The sequence below is a fragment of the Narcine bancroftii genome, chromosome 7 (genome assembly GCF_036971445.1).
Source record: "Narcine bancroftii isolate sNarBan1 chromosome 7, sNarBan1.hap1, whole genome shotgun sequence".
In the NCBI taxonomy this organism is placed as follows: domain Eukaryota; kingdom Metazoa; phylum Chordata; class Chondrichthyes; order Torpediniformes; family Narcinidae; genus Narcine; species Narcine bancroftii.
Genome location: NC_091475.1, coordinates 41607540 through 41621289, shown reverse-complemented (window position 1 = coordinate 41621289; position 13750 = coordinate 41607540). Strand labels below are relative to the sequence as shown.

Sequence of the window (13750 nt, the reverse complement as noted above, 5' to 3'; positions counted from 1 at the left end):
AATTCTACTCCGTCAACACAGAATTTCAGAAGCAAATACTAATACGACTTGAGCTAAAACACGATGTTTATGCAAACATTTTTTGACTCCAGCAAATGGAATCTCATTTTAACTTTGACTTGAGTATGCATCCAGACTGCGTTCTTTTGCGTAAGAGCTCATTTTATTTACATTCCCGGCCACTTTTCAGCACAGAAAGTACAGCTAACCTAAGTATGTAATTTCAGAATTCTACTTCTATGTTCACACAAATGCTGATTGGCATCCACATAAAGGCCAACTTGCCCAAACAGTCTGTGTTCTCTTACAATCCTACGTACACCCACACTGTCACCTCTCCCTCACCTGCAATTTTCTTTTAAGAGCCAAAACTGATATCTCTTAATAAGTGAGCTGTCCTTTTATCAAGTGTAGGCTTGATATATTTTCATTGATCCACTCTTTTATCAATCGACTACTGCATCCTCTCCTCCAACCCAATTTTACCTCTACTCTATTCAGGAAACTAGTTTCTTTTTTTTAACCTCCACTTTGCTGTAAAGATTAAATCAGGTTGTTTCTAATCTTAAATAAACCCACTACTTGCACACGTTGGGAGGTCAACCACAAAACATCTCCAGAACTGATTCACTATGAATTGATATGCATTGGTTTTGAGCTGATCATCTCATTTATCACATTCTCAACAAAGCAGCATGACATTTGGAAAAAGAATCTGCTTAATCTGAGGAATTTTCAGATAAATAACCGTCTTTGTGTTGAGATTTTTAAAAAAATGAATCAGAGATGTTTTGTTATGTGTGCAATGTAGCCATTCTTCCGCAAAACTCACTGTCTTGCCTGTTTTTTTTCTCAGTCTTCAAACATATGGGTATATGTTTGTTTCAGATTTAAAATTGACAGCTTTGTTGATTACTATGGAAAATTAAACATCAACAATGATTTATTCTGAAATGATTCTGCTATTTTCTCTCCCATTTAGAATATTTTGCAATGGTGGATCAGTTTTCACTGGTCAGTAATAAATCAGCTTGTTTAAAATCTAATTGAGTCCAGTAAGGGGCCACATTCCTGAAAGCTAAAATCATTGCTACATACACTTGAGATTGGAGGCAAGGCATGATCACAGAACCTGTTTTATTAACCTAAACAGAACCTTTAATCCTATGCACAATACCAAAAACAAACATGTATATGAAGCATTACAAACAATTAAAACATTTTACAATGAGTTTTTGTTAAACAGCAGAAAAATCAAGGAGCACAGCAAAGACCCACAAACAAAAATGTAATTAAATGCCAGATCATATTTCAATGGTGTTGGTTGAAGAATAAATATCAGCCAGGATACAAGGGAATCTTCTTTATTCCTCTTTCAAATATCAGCATGGGATCTGTCCATCTGAGAGAACATGAGAACATAAGAAATAGGAACAAGAGTCAACCATCTGGCCCATGGAGCCAGCTCCACCATCCAAAAAGATCATGGCTGATCTGACCACAGGACTATAAGAGTGGCAGAGAGGATCACTGGAATCTCATTCCTTTCCCCCCACCCCCCCCACCCCCGCCTCCAGCCCCCAATCAACTTGATCTACTGGGGTCATTCTCTGAAGAGGGTGTGCAATATCAGTGAGGACCCCTTCCACCCTGCACGGCATCTTTCAGCTGCCCCCATCGGGGAAGAGATACAGGAGTATTAGAGCCAGCACCACTAGGCTGAGGAACAGCTTCTTCTTGTGGGTTGAGAGGATGCTGAACAACCAAAGGAACTGCTCACACTGACCATCTGAGACTCTCATGTTCATGAAACAACATTTATGTATTTATTAGAACAGATGAAATACTTGTCCTGCGTATTTATTGTTTGTCTATATGTGAGTTATGTCTGGATGTGTGTCTGCATGTTTTGCACTGAAGACCTTCAGGTTGTACTTCTGCAATCAGATGACAATAAACGTGACTTGACTTGATGTGGTCATGGGCTCAGCTACACTTTGCCCACCTGTTCCCCATAACCATTAATTTCCCTTTTATTCAAAAATCTATTAATTATATCTTCAATATATTTAATGGAGCAGCCTCTATTGCTTCATTGACCAGAATATTCCATAGATTCACTTCTGTCTGTGGAAAACTGTTCCTCCTTATTTCTGACTTAAATATACACTTGTAGCCGTGTCCCCTAATTCTGGTAGATAGGACCTTTGAATTAACACTTCATCGAAAAGGCAGCATCTCCAACACTGCAGTATTCCTACACACTGGAATGACAGCCTGAATTTCATTCTGGATAACTGAAGTGGGCAGAGAATGATGTCACCACTGAGCCCATGCTGACTTTTAGACCATTCTGTTATGAATATGTGGATTTAACCTCAAAGTCTTGTGATAAACCAATGTTTTACTGTGATTGACTACTGCTGACTGGACACACCTCCCAAGGCCAATCTTACACATTACCCCTTTGCCTGCTCCCCACTCTTCCTGCCATGATCAGTCGATGAGGTTGGTTGTTGCTCCAGTCTATAGTCAATAAAAGTCTATCAGTTTCACAACCTCAGTCTTTGTGGTAATTGATGGTGCATCAAGTGTTTTGGGGTCAGGGCCATATTAAGGCCAACTGATGCCCTAAGCTCAGCCCAACAATGGTTCCCCCTCAACCCTTTCATTGTCTAACTGACAAGGCCTTAAGATTCATTAAGTGCTGAATGTGAAATAATAGATTGAAAATTCAGTTTTCCTCCAGGTCAGACACCACAATTATATTAAATATAACCTGTATTTATTTTTTTTTCATTTATTGTTGGGAAGGGGCTTTTTTTGGGGCCATAGTTCAGCTGCGCCATGATAAATCTGGCACCGGAAAAAAACTCTGTGATGCCCCCTTCCCTTGGTGCCTAAACACGTAGTTATTTTGCTAAATGGTTAATCAAGGCCTGAATGGGGCTCACATTTATGATGTCACAAAGTAATATCCTTTTATGTGCTGAGAACTTGGGTGTTAGAATGGTTCATTAGTATGATCCCATTGGTTGGTGCGTAAATCAAAAGTCCACCAGAAATTAGGTCTGTGGGAATGGCGCTCCTCTCAATAATAGGGAAGAAACTGGATATCTGGTGCAAAGTGTTCTTGGTACTGCTGTACATTGTGCAAGTGTGGCCGATCCCCATCCCTCTGTCCTGGTGGTCACCAGAACACTCTTCCAGTAAATATGGGAATCCAAGATGGAGGGTCACCATGTATAAGTCATCAAACAATGGGGCTAAGGACATAGCCAACGTGGCATAGTGATAACACCTTCAAGATCAGGGTGTGGCTGTATGAGAGTGTGCATGAAACCAATGTACGAGGGCACCAATGCTGCTATGTGCTGAGGTTCTACCTGCCCCATGTGTTGTGAAGGATGTGCCTGGCCCTGTTGCCACATGACGTTCCAGTCAGCTGGACTTTGCCTATCCTTTATGGAAAAGTTTTTCCAGACAAACACTTTTAACCACAAGCCCATCAGGCAGTGGTCAGCACAAAAGTCCTGCAGACACTGACAGACGAGATCTCGATGGACATGGTGGAGTGATTCCCGTAACAGATCTTTCAGGACATCTGGTGGAATGCCTTATCACCAGTGCTCACAAAGAAGCACGAGGATGTGGCCGGGCAGGTGATGAGAGAAGCATCACCCACAACCGGAACATCACCCACAACACATGTGATCCCCAGGATCACTGTCGCCAACCTCTACAGAATGCAGATCCACTAAGAGTATGTGGGAAAAGGTTCCTTGTCTCATGGCCCATCCACAGCAGCACGTGAAAGATGCCTCTCTGATTTATAGGTTGATCCCAGGGATGTACACATCTTGGTGAAAAATGTATTTTAGTTTGCCTGAAACCTGCACCAGGGGATATCGGTGTGGGAATGCTGCCAACATTCCAGGCGGGAAGGAGTACATACTGAAGGATACAGTGAAGCTTGGTGCAGCCAAAGTGAGGCCACTGTGGAGATGGTCCACAATCTAGAGTCCTTTCATTACCAGGCATTGAAGGACTTAGACTGAGTCAGAAGCCCCTCAAACAATAGAGGTGGAGTACTGACAAGGTGCCACAGTGGTGGCAATAATATAACTAGAAATGAATGTAACTATGTTCAGTGATGGATATAAAACTAGAGGGTGGGAAGAGACTTTGAACAATTTTCCTTTTGTGAATAATGTCTATTTTTGGTTAAAAGAAAGTGGATAAGGAGTAAAAACGAGGCTGGAGAAATTCAGCAGGTACTTTATAGAGCAAAGATAAAGATACATAATAAATGTTTCAGGCTTGTTTCCTTCATCAAGATATGAGCAAAGTGTAGGCAAATGCCCGATGTTTTACTCAAGTGGATAAGGAGAACTGTTTTCATTCCTGAAATACATCAGTTATCCATTTCCAAATTTTTTAGAAATCTTGCAGTTTCATATCTCTTTATTCTGAGTTAATTTCACCATAATTTACATTCTTAAGCTACTGCAGGACAAAAGTTCTGGACATAGAATCACCTGAAAGTCTTCAGAACATCAACTGATGGAAACTGAATTTATTTTCTACAACCCCATATGATACCTTGACTGCTTCCTTCCACTTTAAGAATATTTTAGTTCTCCATCATAAATCAGCTTGTGTTGTTGAAGCATTTATTTCTATTTTGGTACCTCTAAATTCAACTTTCCATTAGTCTTGTCAGTGTTATTTTACTTGAGCTCATTTAAATGTTTGCAGAGCATCTCCTGGTCTCTACTGTACCATTCACCTGTCAGTTCTTTACTCGCTGATTGTCCCGTCAAGCCCATCATTGCTTTGAGTTGGCAAATTCTCAAGCTGCATACTGACCCCTTTATGGCCTCTTAAATGCTGCAACCTTCTCTGTGGCAATATTTTTCTGAGGACATGACATTCCTCTAAATTTTGAGTCACTTTTGATTCCCACCCTTCCCCCTCTCGTAGATCACCCAATGTTGGCACAACTGCCATCACCACTAGATGTTGTTAATTCTCACCATTTCTTTCTTTTGTCCCACAAGATACTTCTAAAAACCTATCACTTTTACTCATCTCTCAATGCCTCAGATTTGGGTTTTGAGCCAATTCTCATTCTGCTTGCACTCCAGCTGGGATCAGTTGTCCTTTCTCCAGCTTTCTGTACCTGTTGGAAACATCCGACCAGAGACCTTGAAAGACTCCAGTTAAATTGTTCCAGAGAACATCTCTATGTATGGACTTCTGCCACTGTTTAAATGCAGTGTCTGCACCTGTTTATTCATTCTTGGAAGCTACCCAGATACTGACTCTTGTAACACAATTCTTAGCTTGTGAAAAAAAAGCCCTGCACAAGATAATCTCTTAGTTCATGTTTGTTAACTTTTACCATCATTAATTCTCCTGTTGACATGTTGCAGGTCTAGTCAGCACACACAGTTTTGCCTTGCAGAATAATCTGAAATAATTAAGTTTTTTGTGTTGCACCTCATATCAGGGCCACAGAACTTTCATTCTGAGACCATCTGTTCAGCTCAAGAACGATCCTATAATTTGCTGCTGATGGAAAGATGCAAATACTACTTGCAACCAATGACAAAGCAAGAAATGTATCAGGTGTGTAGGTTAATTGGGTGTAATTGGGCAGCACAGACTCGTGGGCTGAAATTTATATAAAAGAACTTGATGTTGTATTTGGAGATGATTTGTAAACCAGTCTAATTAGTGCTTGCAAATGGAATCCATCTTTGGCTTGGCTTCGCGGACGAAGATTTATGGAGGGGGTAAAAAGTCCACGTCAGCTGCAGGCTCGTTTGTGGCTGACAAGTCCGATGCGGGACAGGCAGACACGATTGCAGCGGTTGCAGGGGAAAATTGGTTGGTTGGGGTTGGGTGTTGGGTTTTTCCTCCTTTGCCTTTTGTCAGTGAGGTGGGCTCTGCGGTCTTCTTCAAAGGAGGTTGCTGCCCGCCAAACTGTGAGGCGCCAAGATGCACGGTTTGAGGCGTTATCAGCCCACTGGCGGTGGTCAATGTGGCAGGCACCAAGAGATTTCTTTAGGCAGTCCTTGTACCTTTTCTTTGGTGCACCTCTGTCACGGTGGCCAGTGGAGAGCTCGCCATATAACAGGATCTGGGGAAGGCGATGGTCCTCCATTCTGGAGACGTGACCCATCCAGCGCAGCTGGATCTTCAGCAGCGTGGACTCGATGCTGTCGACCTCTGCCATCTCGAGTACTTCGACGTTAGGGATGTAAGCGCTCCAATGGATGTTGAGGATGGAGCGGAGACAACGCTGGTGGAAACGTTCTAGGAGCCGTAGGTGGTGCCGGTAGAGGACCCGTGATTCGGAGCCGAACAGGAGTGTGGGTATGACAACGGCTCTGTATACGCTTATCTTTGTGAGGTTTTTCAGTTGGTTGTTTTTCCAGACTCTTTTGTGTAGTCTTCCAAAGGCGCTATTTGCCTTGGCGAGTCTGTTTTCTATCTCATTGTCGATCCTTGCATCTGATTAAATGGTGCAGCCGAGATAGGTAAACTGGTTGACCGTTTTGAGTTTTGTGTGCCCGATGGAGATGTGGGGGGGCTGGTAATCATGGTGGGGAGCTGGTTGATGGAGGACCTCAGTTTTCTTCAGGCTGACTTCCAGGCCAAACATTTTGGCAGTTTCCGCAAAGCAGGACGTCAAGCGCTGAAGAGCTGGCTCTGAATGGGCAACTAAAGCGGCATCGTCTGCAAAGAGTAGTTCATGGACAAGTTTCTCTTGTGTCTTGGTGTGAGCTTGCAGGCGCCTCAGATTGAAGAGACTGCCATCCGTGCGGTACCGGATGTAAACAGCGTCTTCATTGTTGGGGTCTTTCATGGCTTGGTTCAGCATCATGCTGAAGAAGATTGAAAAGAGGGTTGGTGCCAGAACACAGCCTTGCTTCACGCCATTGTTAATGGAGAAGGGTTCAGAGAGCTCATTGCTGTATCTGACCCGACCTTGTTGGTTTTCGTGCAGTTGGATAATCATGTTGAGGAACTTTGGGGGACATCCGATGCGCTCTAGTATTTGCCAAAGCCCTTTCCTGCTCACGGTGTCGAAGGCTTTGGTGAGGTCAACAAAGGTGATGTAGAGTCCTTTGTTTTGTTCTCTGCATTTTTCTTGGAGCTGTCTGAGGGCAAAGACCATGTCAGTAGTTCCTCTGTTTGCGCGAAAGCCGCACTGTGATTCTGGGAGAATATTCTCGGCGACACTAGGTATTATTCTATTTAGTAGAATCCTAGCGAAGATTTTGCCTGCAATGGAGAGCAACGTGATTCCCCTGTAGTTTGAGCAGTCTGATTTCTCGCCTTTGTTTTTGTACAGGGTGATGATGGTGGCATCACGAAGATCCTGAGGCAGTTTACCTTGGTCCCAACAAAGCTTGAAAAACTCATGCAGTTTGGCATGCAGAGTTTTGCCGCCAGCCTTCCAGACTTCTGGGGGGATTCCATCCATACCTGCTGCTTTGCCACTTTTCAGTTGTTCGATTGCCTTATATGTCTCATCCAGGGTGGGAACCTCATCCAGCTCTAGCCTTAGGGGCTGTTGAGGGAGCTGGAGCAGGGCGGAATCTTGGACTGAGCGGTTGGCACTGAAAAGCTCCTTTGCGCAGGTATCCATAATACTCTTCTAAACACATGGAATTCCAGGCCAGGTGTGTGCACTTTATCCCAGACTAACGACAACTATCACAGGTGCTAATGTGAGCAAAAAATAATGTCATGAAACTTTACTTCCACCTAACGAGGTAGGCAGCTGGAGTGAAAAATCCGATTTGAAAGCTGGCACTTGGGTGGTGCAGCACTTTCTCCATATGCAGAGGAGTGTCTGGCCAAAGATTTTGTCCTGGTCTTTAAATTTGCAATCTTCCAATACAAGAGCATATCAGATCTATCAAAACTGAGCTAATAAGGGAGATTTTAAAAAGGCTCCAGAAATAACCCTGGAAATTATAGGTAGGTAAATTATTAGAAGGTTTTTTGAAGAGATTGGATATACAAGAATTTGGATAGCCAAAGATTGATTCGGGATATACAAGAATTTGGATAGCCAAAGATTGATTCGGGATATACAAGAATTTGGATAGCCAAAGATTGATTCGGGATATACAAGAATTTGGATAGCCAAAGATTGATTCGGGATAGTCAACGTAGCTTTGTGCATGATAGATCATGTTTAAACAATCTGGTAGAATTTTTCAAGGAGGTTATCAGGAAAGTTGATGAAAGAAAGGCTGTAGATGTTGTCTACATGGATTTCAGTAAGGCCCATGAAAAGGTCCCACATGGGAGGTTAGTCAGGAAGGTTCAGACGTATGGTATTCATGGTGAGTTTGTAAACTGGATTGGAACTAGCCATGCGGGAAAAGCCAGAGAATGGTGGTGGATGAGTGCTTCTCAAAATGGAGGCCAAAGGTGTCCTTCAAGGATCTGTGCTGGGGCCATTGTTTATCATCTATATGAATGAGCTGGATGATAATGTGGTAAATTGGATCAGAAAATTTTCAATAACCCAAAGATTGGAGGCCTTCTGGACAGCGAGGAAAGTTTTCAAAGCTTGCTGAAGGATCTGGATCAGCTGGAAAAATGGGATGAAAAATGGCAGATGAAATTTAATGCAGACAAATGTGAGTTGTAGCATCTTGGAAGGACAAACCAAGAAAGAACATGCATGGTAAATGTAAGAGCACTGAGGTGTGTGGTAGAACAGAGGGATCTGGGAATACAGATACATAATTGTCTGAAAGGGGCAACACAGGTAGATAGGGTAATAAAGGGAGCTTTTGGCATATTGGCCTTCATAAATCAAAGTATGAGTATAAGAGTTAGGATGTTATGGTAAAGTTATATAAGACATTGGTGAGGTAAATTTTGGAGTTTTGTATGCAGTTTTGGTCACCTAACTACAGGAAAGAAATCAATAAGATTCAAAGAATGCAGAGAAGATTTACTAGGATGTTACCCAGACTTCTGGAACTGAGTTACAGGGAAAGGTTTAGCAGGTTAGGACTTTATTCCCTGGAACATAGAAGAAAGAGGGAAGATTTGATAGAGTAAATATAGGTAAGCTTTCTCCCCTGAGGGTAGGTGAGATACAAACCAGAGGACATGGGTTAAGGGTGAAAGGGGAAAGGTTTATGGGAATTTCTTCACATAGAGAGTAATGGAAGTGTGAAATGAGCTGCCAGCAGAAGAGGTAAATATGGGCTTATTTTTAATATTTATGAAGGATTTAGACAGGTACATGGATGGAAGGGGTATGAAGGGCTATGGACAATGGAGGTCAGTGGGATGAGGCAGAAAAATAGTTCAGCCAGACTAGAAGGGCTGATGGGGCCTGTTTTCTGAGCTGTAATGTTACCTCACTGACAAAAGGCAAAGGAGGAAAAACCCAACACCCAACCCCAACCAACCAATTTTCCCCTGCAACCGTGTCTGCCTGTCCCGCATCGGACTTGTCAGCCACAAACGAGCCTGCAGCTGACGTGGACATTTACCCCCTCCATAAATCTTCGTCCGTGAAGCCAAGCCAAAGAAAGAGAATGTTATGTGGTTCTATGATTTTATAAAACTGTCAAAGTAAAGGGGGATTTTAAAATTGTATATAGCCTTTAACATCATTAATAGAAGATTCAAAGAAAAGCAATGAGAGGCAGGAAAATAGATAAGTAAATTTCTGGGTGAAGAGGTTTTTTTAAAAGGAGAGTCTTGGAATGTGTTCGAAAGCAGTGGATTTTTGGGAAGGAAGGTCTGGGTTTTTGCACCTGAAAACTCAATATTACAGAAGCCAATAAAATAAAGAATACTGGAGGAACACAGATCTTGGTGGGGCTCGAAGAGAGTGTATAGGAGAGGAGGAGCAATGGATTTGAAAACAATGATAAGTTTAAAAACTGCAGCTGGGAAGAACTGAGGGGCAGTGAAAGTGAGGGTGTACAGAGGTATGATAGTACAGATTCTATCACCAATGTGTATATGTACAGATGGTAGTGTAGGATGACTGTGATTGGCTGAGAGTGTAGCCACACCTACTGGCAGGTCTGAAAGGATTGCTCCAACCCAGACCAGGTCAACCTACTTGTGATATGCTCCAGTCTTTTAGTTACTAAAAGCCTTGGTTTGGATCAACAAGTCTCTGGTTCTTTCGACGCGCATTACAAGAGGTGAAGAAGGAAATGAGGCTTTGTTCAAATTAAGAGTCAAGCAGGAACAGTTCTAAATTAAATTTTAGTCATACAGCAAGGTAACAGGCCATTCAGCCCATCTGTTCAATTTACACCCAATTAACCTGACCTCTGGAAAACTTCTTTTGACAGTGGGAGGAAACCCAAGCCTCCTGGAAAAACCCACGCAGACACGGGGAAAATGTACAAACTCAGGTCCTGATTGCTGGCACTATAAAGGCATTGAGCTAACCGCTATGCCAACCACGTTGCCCCAGATTTGTTGAGCTTTTATTTAAAATGGAAGATCTGATATCTGAAAAGTGAAATGTGAAGCTTTAGAGGACATGCATGAGGAAGGGTTCACCAACAGATGAATTAGGGTCATGTCTGTCATAGGTGACAAAACTTGAAAGGAGATAGTCTGATGATTAAGTGGTTACGTAGTCACCTAGAGGGATAGATACAATAAAGTTGTGAACAGCTGCAGTGAAGTAAATAAACTGGAGTGCACAAGCAGGTCATTCTTTCCATCTTCCTACAGTAGAGGCCCATGGAGAGTGGAGCTGCTTGTCTGGGAACAGCATTCATCAGCTGACATGGGAAAAGTTCATCTTTTTCCCTGTTCACTTTCTGTTACCCCGGTGTACGGCAGGAATGGAGTAGGTGTGATTGTTGCAGTTAATCCCTATCTACTCAGATCTGGATATGAAATGAAGGTATTCCTGAGTGGTGGAGAACATTACCCAAAGTCACTTCTACCCCATGTCATGAATTGCTAATATACCAAGCAAAAATAGCAAGAAACAAACAGTAAACCGCCCATCTGGTTCCTGCTGCAATCTGGTGTTTGTTTATCTGTGATTTTTAAAAAATATTCTAACTTATCCTGACAAAAATATTTTAAATTTAAATTTAGAATATAGCACAGTACGGGCCATTTCAGCCCACAAGTCCATGCTACTCAATTTATGCCCAATTGAGCTACATCCCTGGTACTTTTTGAGCAGTGGGAGAATGTATAAAATCCTTGCAAACAGCATGGGATTTGAACCCCAGTCCCGATTGTTGGTGCTGTAAAGGGTTTGTGACAACCCTTTGCCCCAAAACTACACTATTTTCCAGCTAGGAGATTTATCCTCTCTATTGATCTCTGGCCTTCTGCTGTCATCCAACAACCATCAATTTTTGTTTAATGTAAGATACTTTTCCAGTATCTTCACAAACCAAATCAGACATGATTCACATTAGGAGATAATAGGGCAGATGTCCAAAACATGCTCAAAAACATTGACAATAAGGAAGACCCAGAGGCCGAGAGGATTGGGAAAGGTATTCCAATGCATAGAGTCATGGTACATGAAGACATTGCAGTCACTTAATGCAGCAATTAAAGGTGAGGCTAGATTTGTAAAGCACAGATGGTTGAATCAGAATTTTAGAATCTGAATTTATTGTTATGAACGTCACAAAAATTGTTGTTTTGCAGCAGCATCAATAATTGCAAAATTCCTATAAATTATATTAAAAATAACTAAATTAGTGCAAAAGAAGAGGTGAGGTAGTGTCTGTGGTACATTCCGGAATCTGATGGTGGAGGGTGTTCATCTTCATGCACCTGTACCTCCTTCCTGAAGGTAGCAGTGAGAAGAGGCCCTGGGTGGTGAGAGTCCTTGAGGATAGAGGCAGCTTTCTTGAGACACCACCTCTTGTAGATGTTGCTAATGGACTGAAGACTGATGCCCATGATGGTGCTGGCTGAGTTCCTGTCCTGTGCATTTGCGCTTCTGTACCCGACAGTGACGTAATCGGTCAGAATGCTCTCCAAGGTACACCCACAGAAATTTGCAAGAATCTTTGGTGGCAGACCAAATCACCCCAAACTCCTCAAAAAGTATAGCTGCTGCCATGATTGCACTGACATGAAGGGCCCAGGATAGATCTTTAGAGATGTTGACATCTAGGAATTTGAAGTTTTGACCCTTTCTACTGCTGACCTGTTGATGAGGACTGATTTGTGTACTAGTTTTGTTAACCTTGATTGCAAGGCTGTTTGTCAACCAGCTGACCTATCTCACTCCTGTACACTTCCTCATTGCTGGCTGGGATTCTGCCAATGACCGTGGTGTTATTGGCAAATTTGTGGAGTTTGGCCAGCAGGAATTGCAAAGGTAAAGAAGTTAGGGTTTAAAAGTGGATGAGATTTTAAAATAGAGTTATAACTTAACCAGGTGACAGTGCAGGACACCAGGCACGACTGACTGGTAAAGGTGCTTTGGTGTGAGAATTGGCAGCAAAAAAGATGGAACAAGCTGGTCTGCACAATAGTCTGGAGCGGTTATCAGAAGCTCAACTCGGGTTAAATATGCCTGTAACATTGTGAACAATCTGCTTCCATTTCAGTCTGGTGCCAGGGAAAAGATAACAGTTGGTAACAAAGAACAGAACATGTAAAGAGAATTTAATACAATGGCTTTGGTCGTCTTATTGTTGGAGGCAATTTCTGCTTGTTCTTTCAAATAGTTTGTCTGCTGGACTCCAGAAGGGTGAGGAGAGTAGGTGGTCATGGATAGTTCAGAATTGTCACCGAATATGTGAAGTGGTGTGCATTCAAATTATGTCCTTGAGATGCAGTATGTGGCTAAGAAACATGTGAAAGGATGGATCCTTGTGAGATAATGGTGGTAACAGGGTAGGCACATGAAGATCAGATCTTGCGGCTTGACTTCAGGAAGGGTAATGAAATTAAATTTGATCACAACTGGATGGCATTGATTGAGAGTTAAATGTTCATTCCGGAATATGTTCAGTCATGGTAAAAGCAGCAGGAGAAATCGAGCAAGGGAGGATAGATCACTGTTGTCTCCATGACAGACAAATAGTGATTAGTAATTGTAACTTTGATACAAGCTGTAGAAAAATTTGATGCCCCCAGATGAATAGATTAAGGATCATTATTCTTAATTGCAGTTCTGAAGTGGAATGAACTTCAATAATTACAAACTCAAACTGCTGTAGAATGGCCTGATCTGAAGCACTGTGGTCAGTTTTGGGTTTTGCATTTTAAATTTAGACATGCAGCGCAGTAACAGGCCCTTTTGGCCCAGAGCCCATCCTGCTCAATTGCACCCAATTGACTTACAACCCTGCTGCGTTTGAATGGTGGGAGGAAACTTGAGCTCCTGGAAGAAACCCATGCAGACACAGGAGGAATGGACAAATTTGTTACAGACAATGCCGGATTTTAACCTGGGTCGCTGATACTGTAACAGCATTGTGCTAACCATGGCATCCTTTAAGGAAGTTTGCCTGATGATAGTGGGACTATAATACAGATTCCCACCATAGGAACAGGTTTCATGAACCCGGTTTGTCATCTTGTGTTTAAAAAGTTGTGCAGGTCTGATAAATATATTTAAAATGATTGAAGGTTTCAATAGGATAGATAAAGAGAAACTATTTCCTCTGGTGGGTATTTCTGAAAGATTTGTGGTCCTAAAGGGAGATCAAACTTTCAGGACTTAAACTAAGATATCTTTGCCCACACA

General features: G+C 42.3%; 1 protein-coding gene across 28 annotated transcripts in view; it reads left to right on the top strand.

The window, feature by feature from the left end:
* Window positions 1–13750, top strand: part of LOC138738811 (rho GTPase-activating protein 6-like) — a 564699-nt gene that overhangs the window by 222933 nt on the left and 328016 nt on the right. Inside the window, exon 4 of one of the 28 annotated variants that reach the window (XM_069889785.1) lies at window positions 5513–5631. The exons of the other annotated variants lie outside the window; for them this stretch is intronic. Coding sequence (XP_069745886.1) covers window positions 5586–5631 — 46 coding nt within the window. The 5' untranslated portion in view covers window positions 5513–5585. The remainder of the gene's footprint in view (window positions 1–5512; window positions 5632–13750) is intronic. 28 annotated transcript variants of the gene reach the window in all.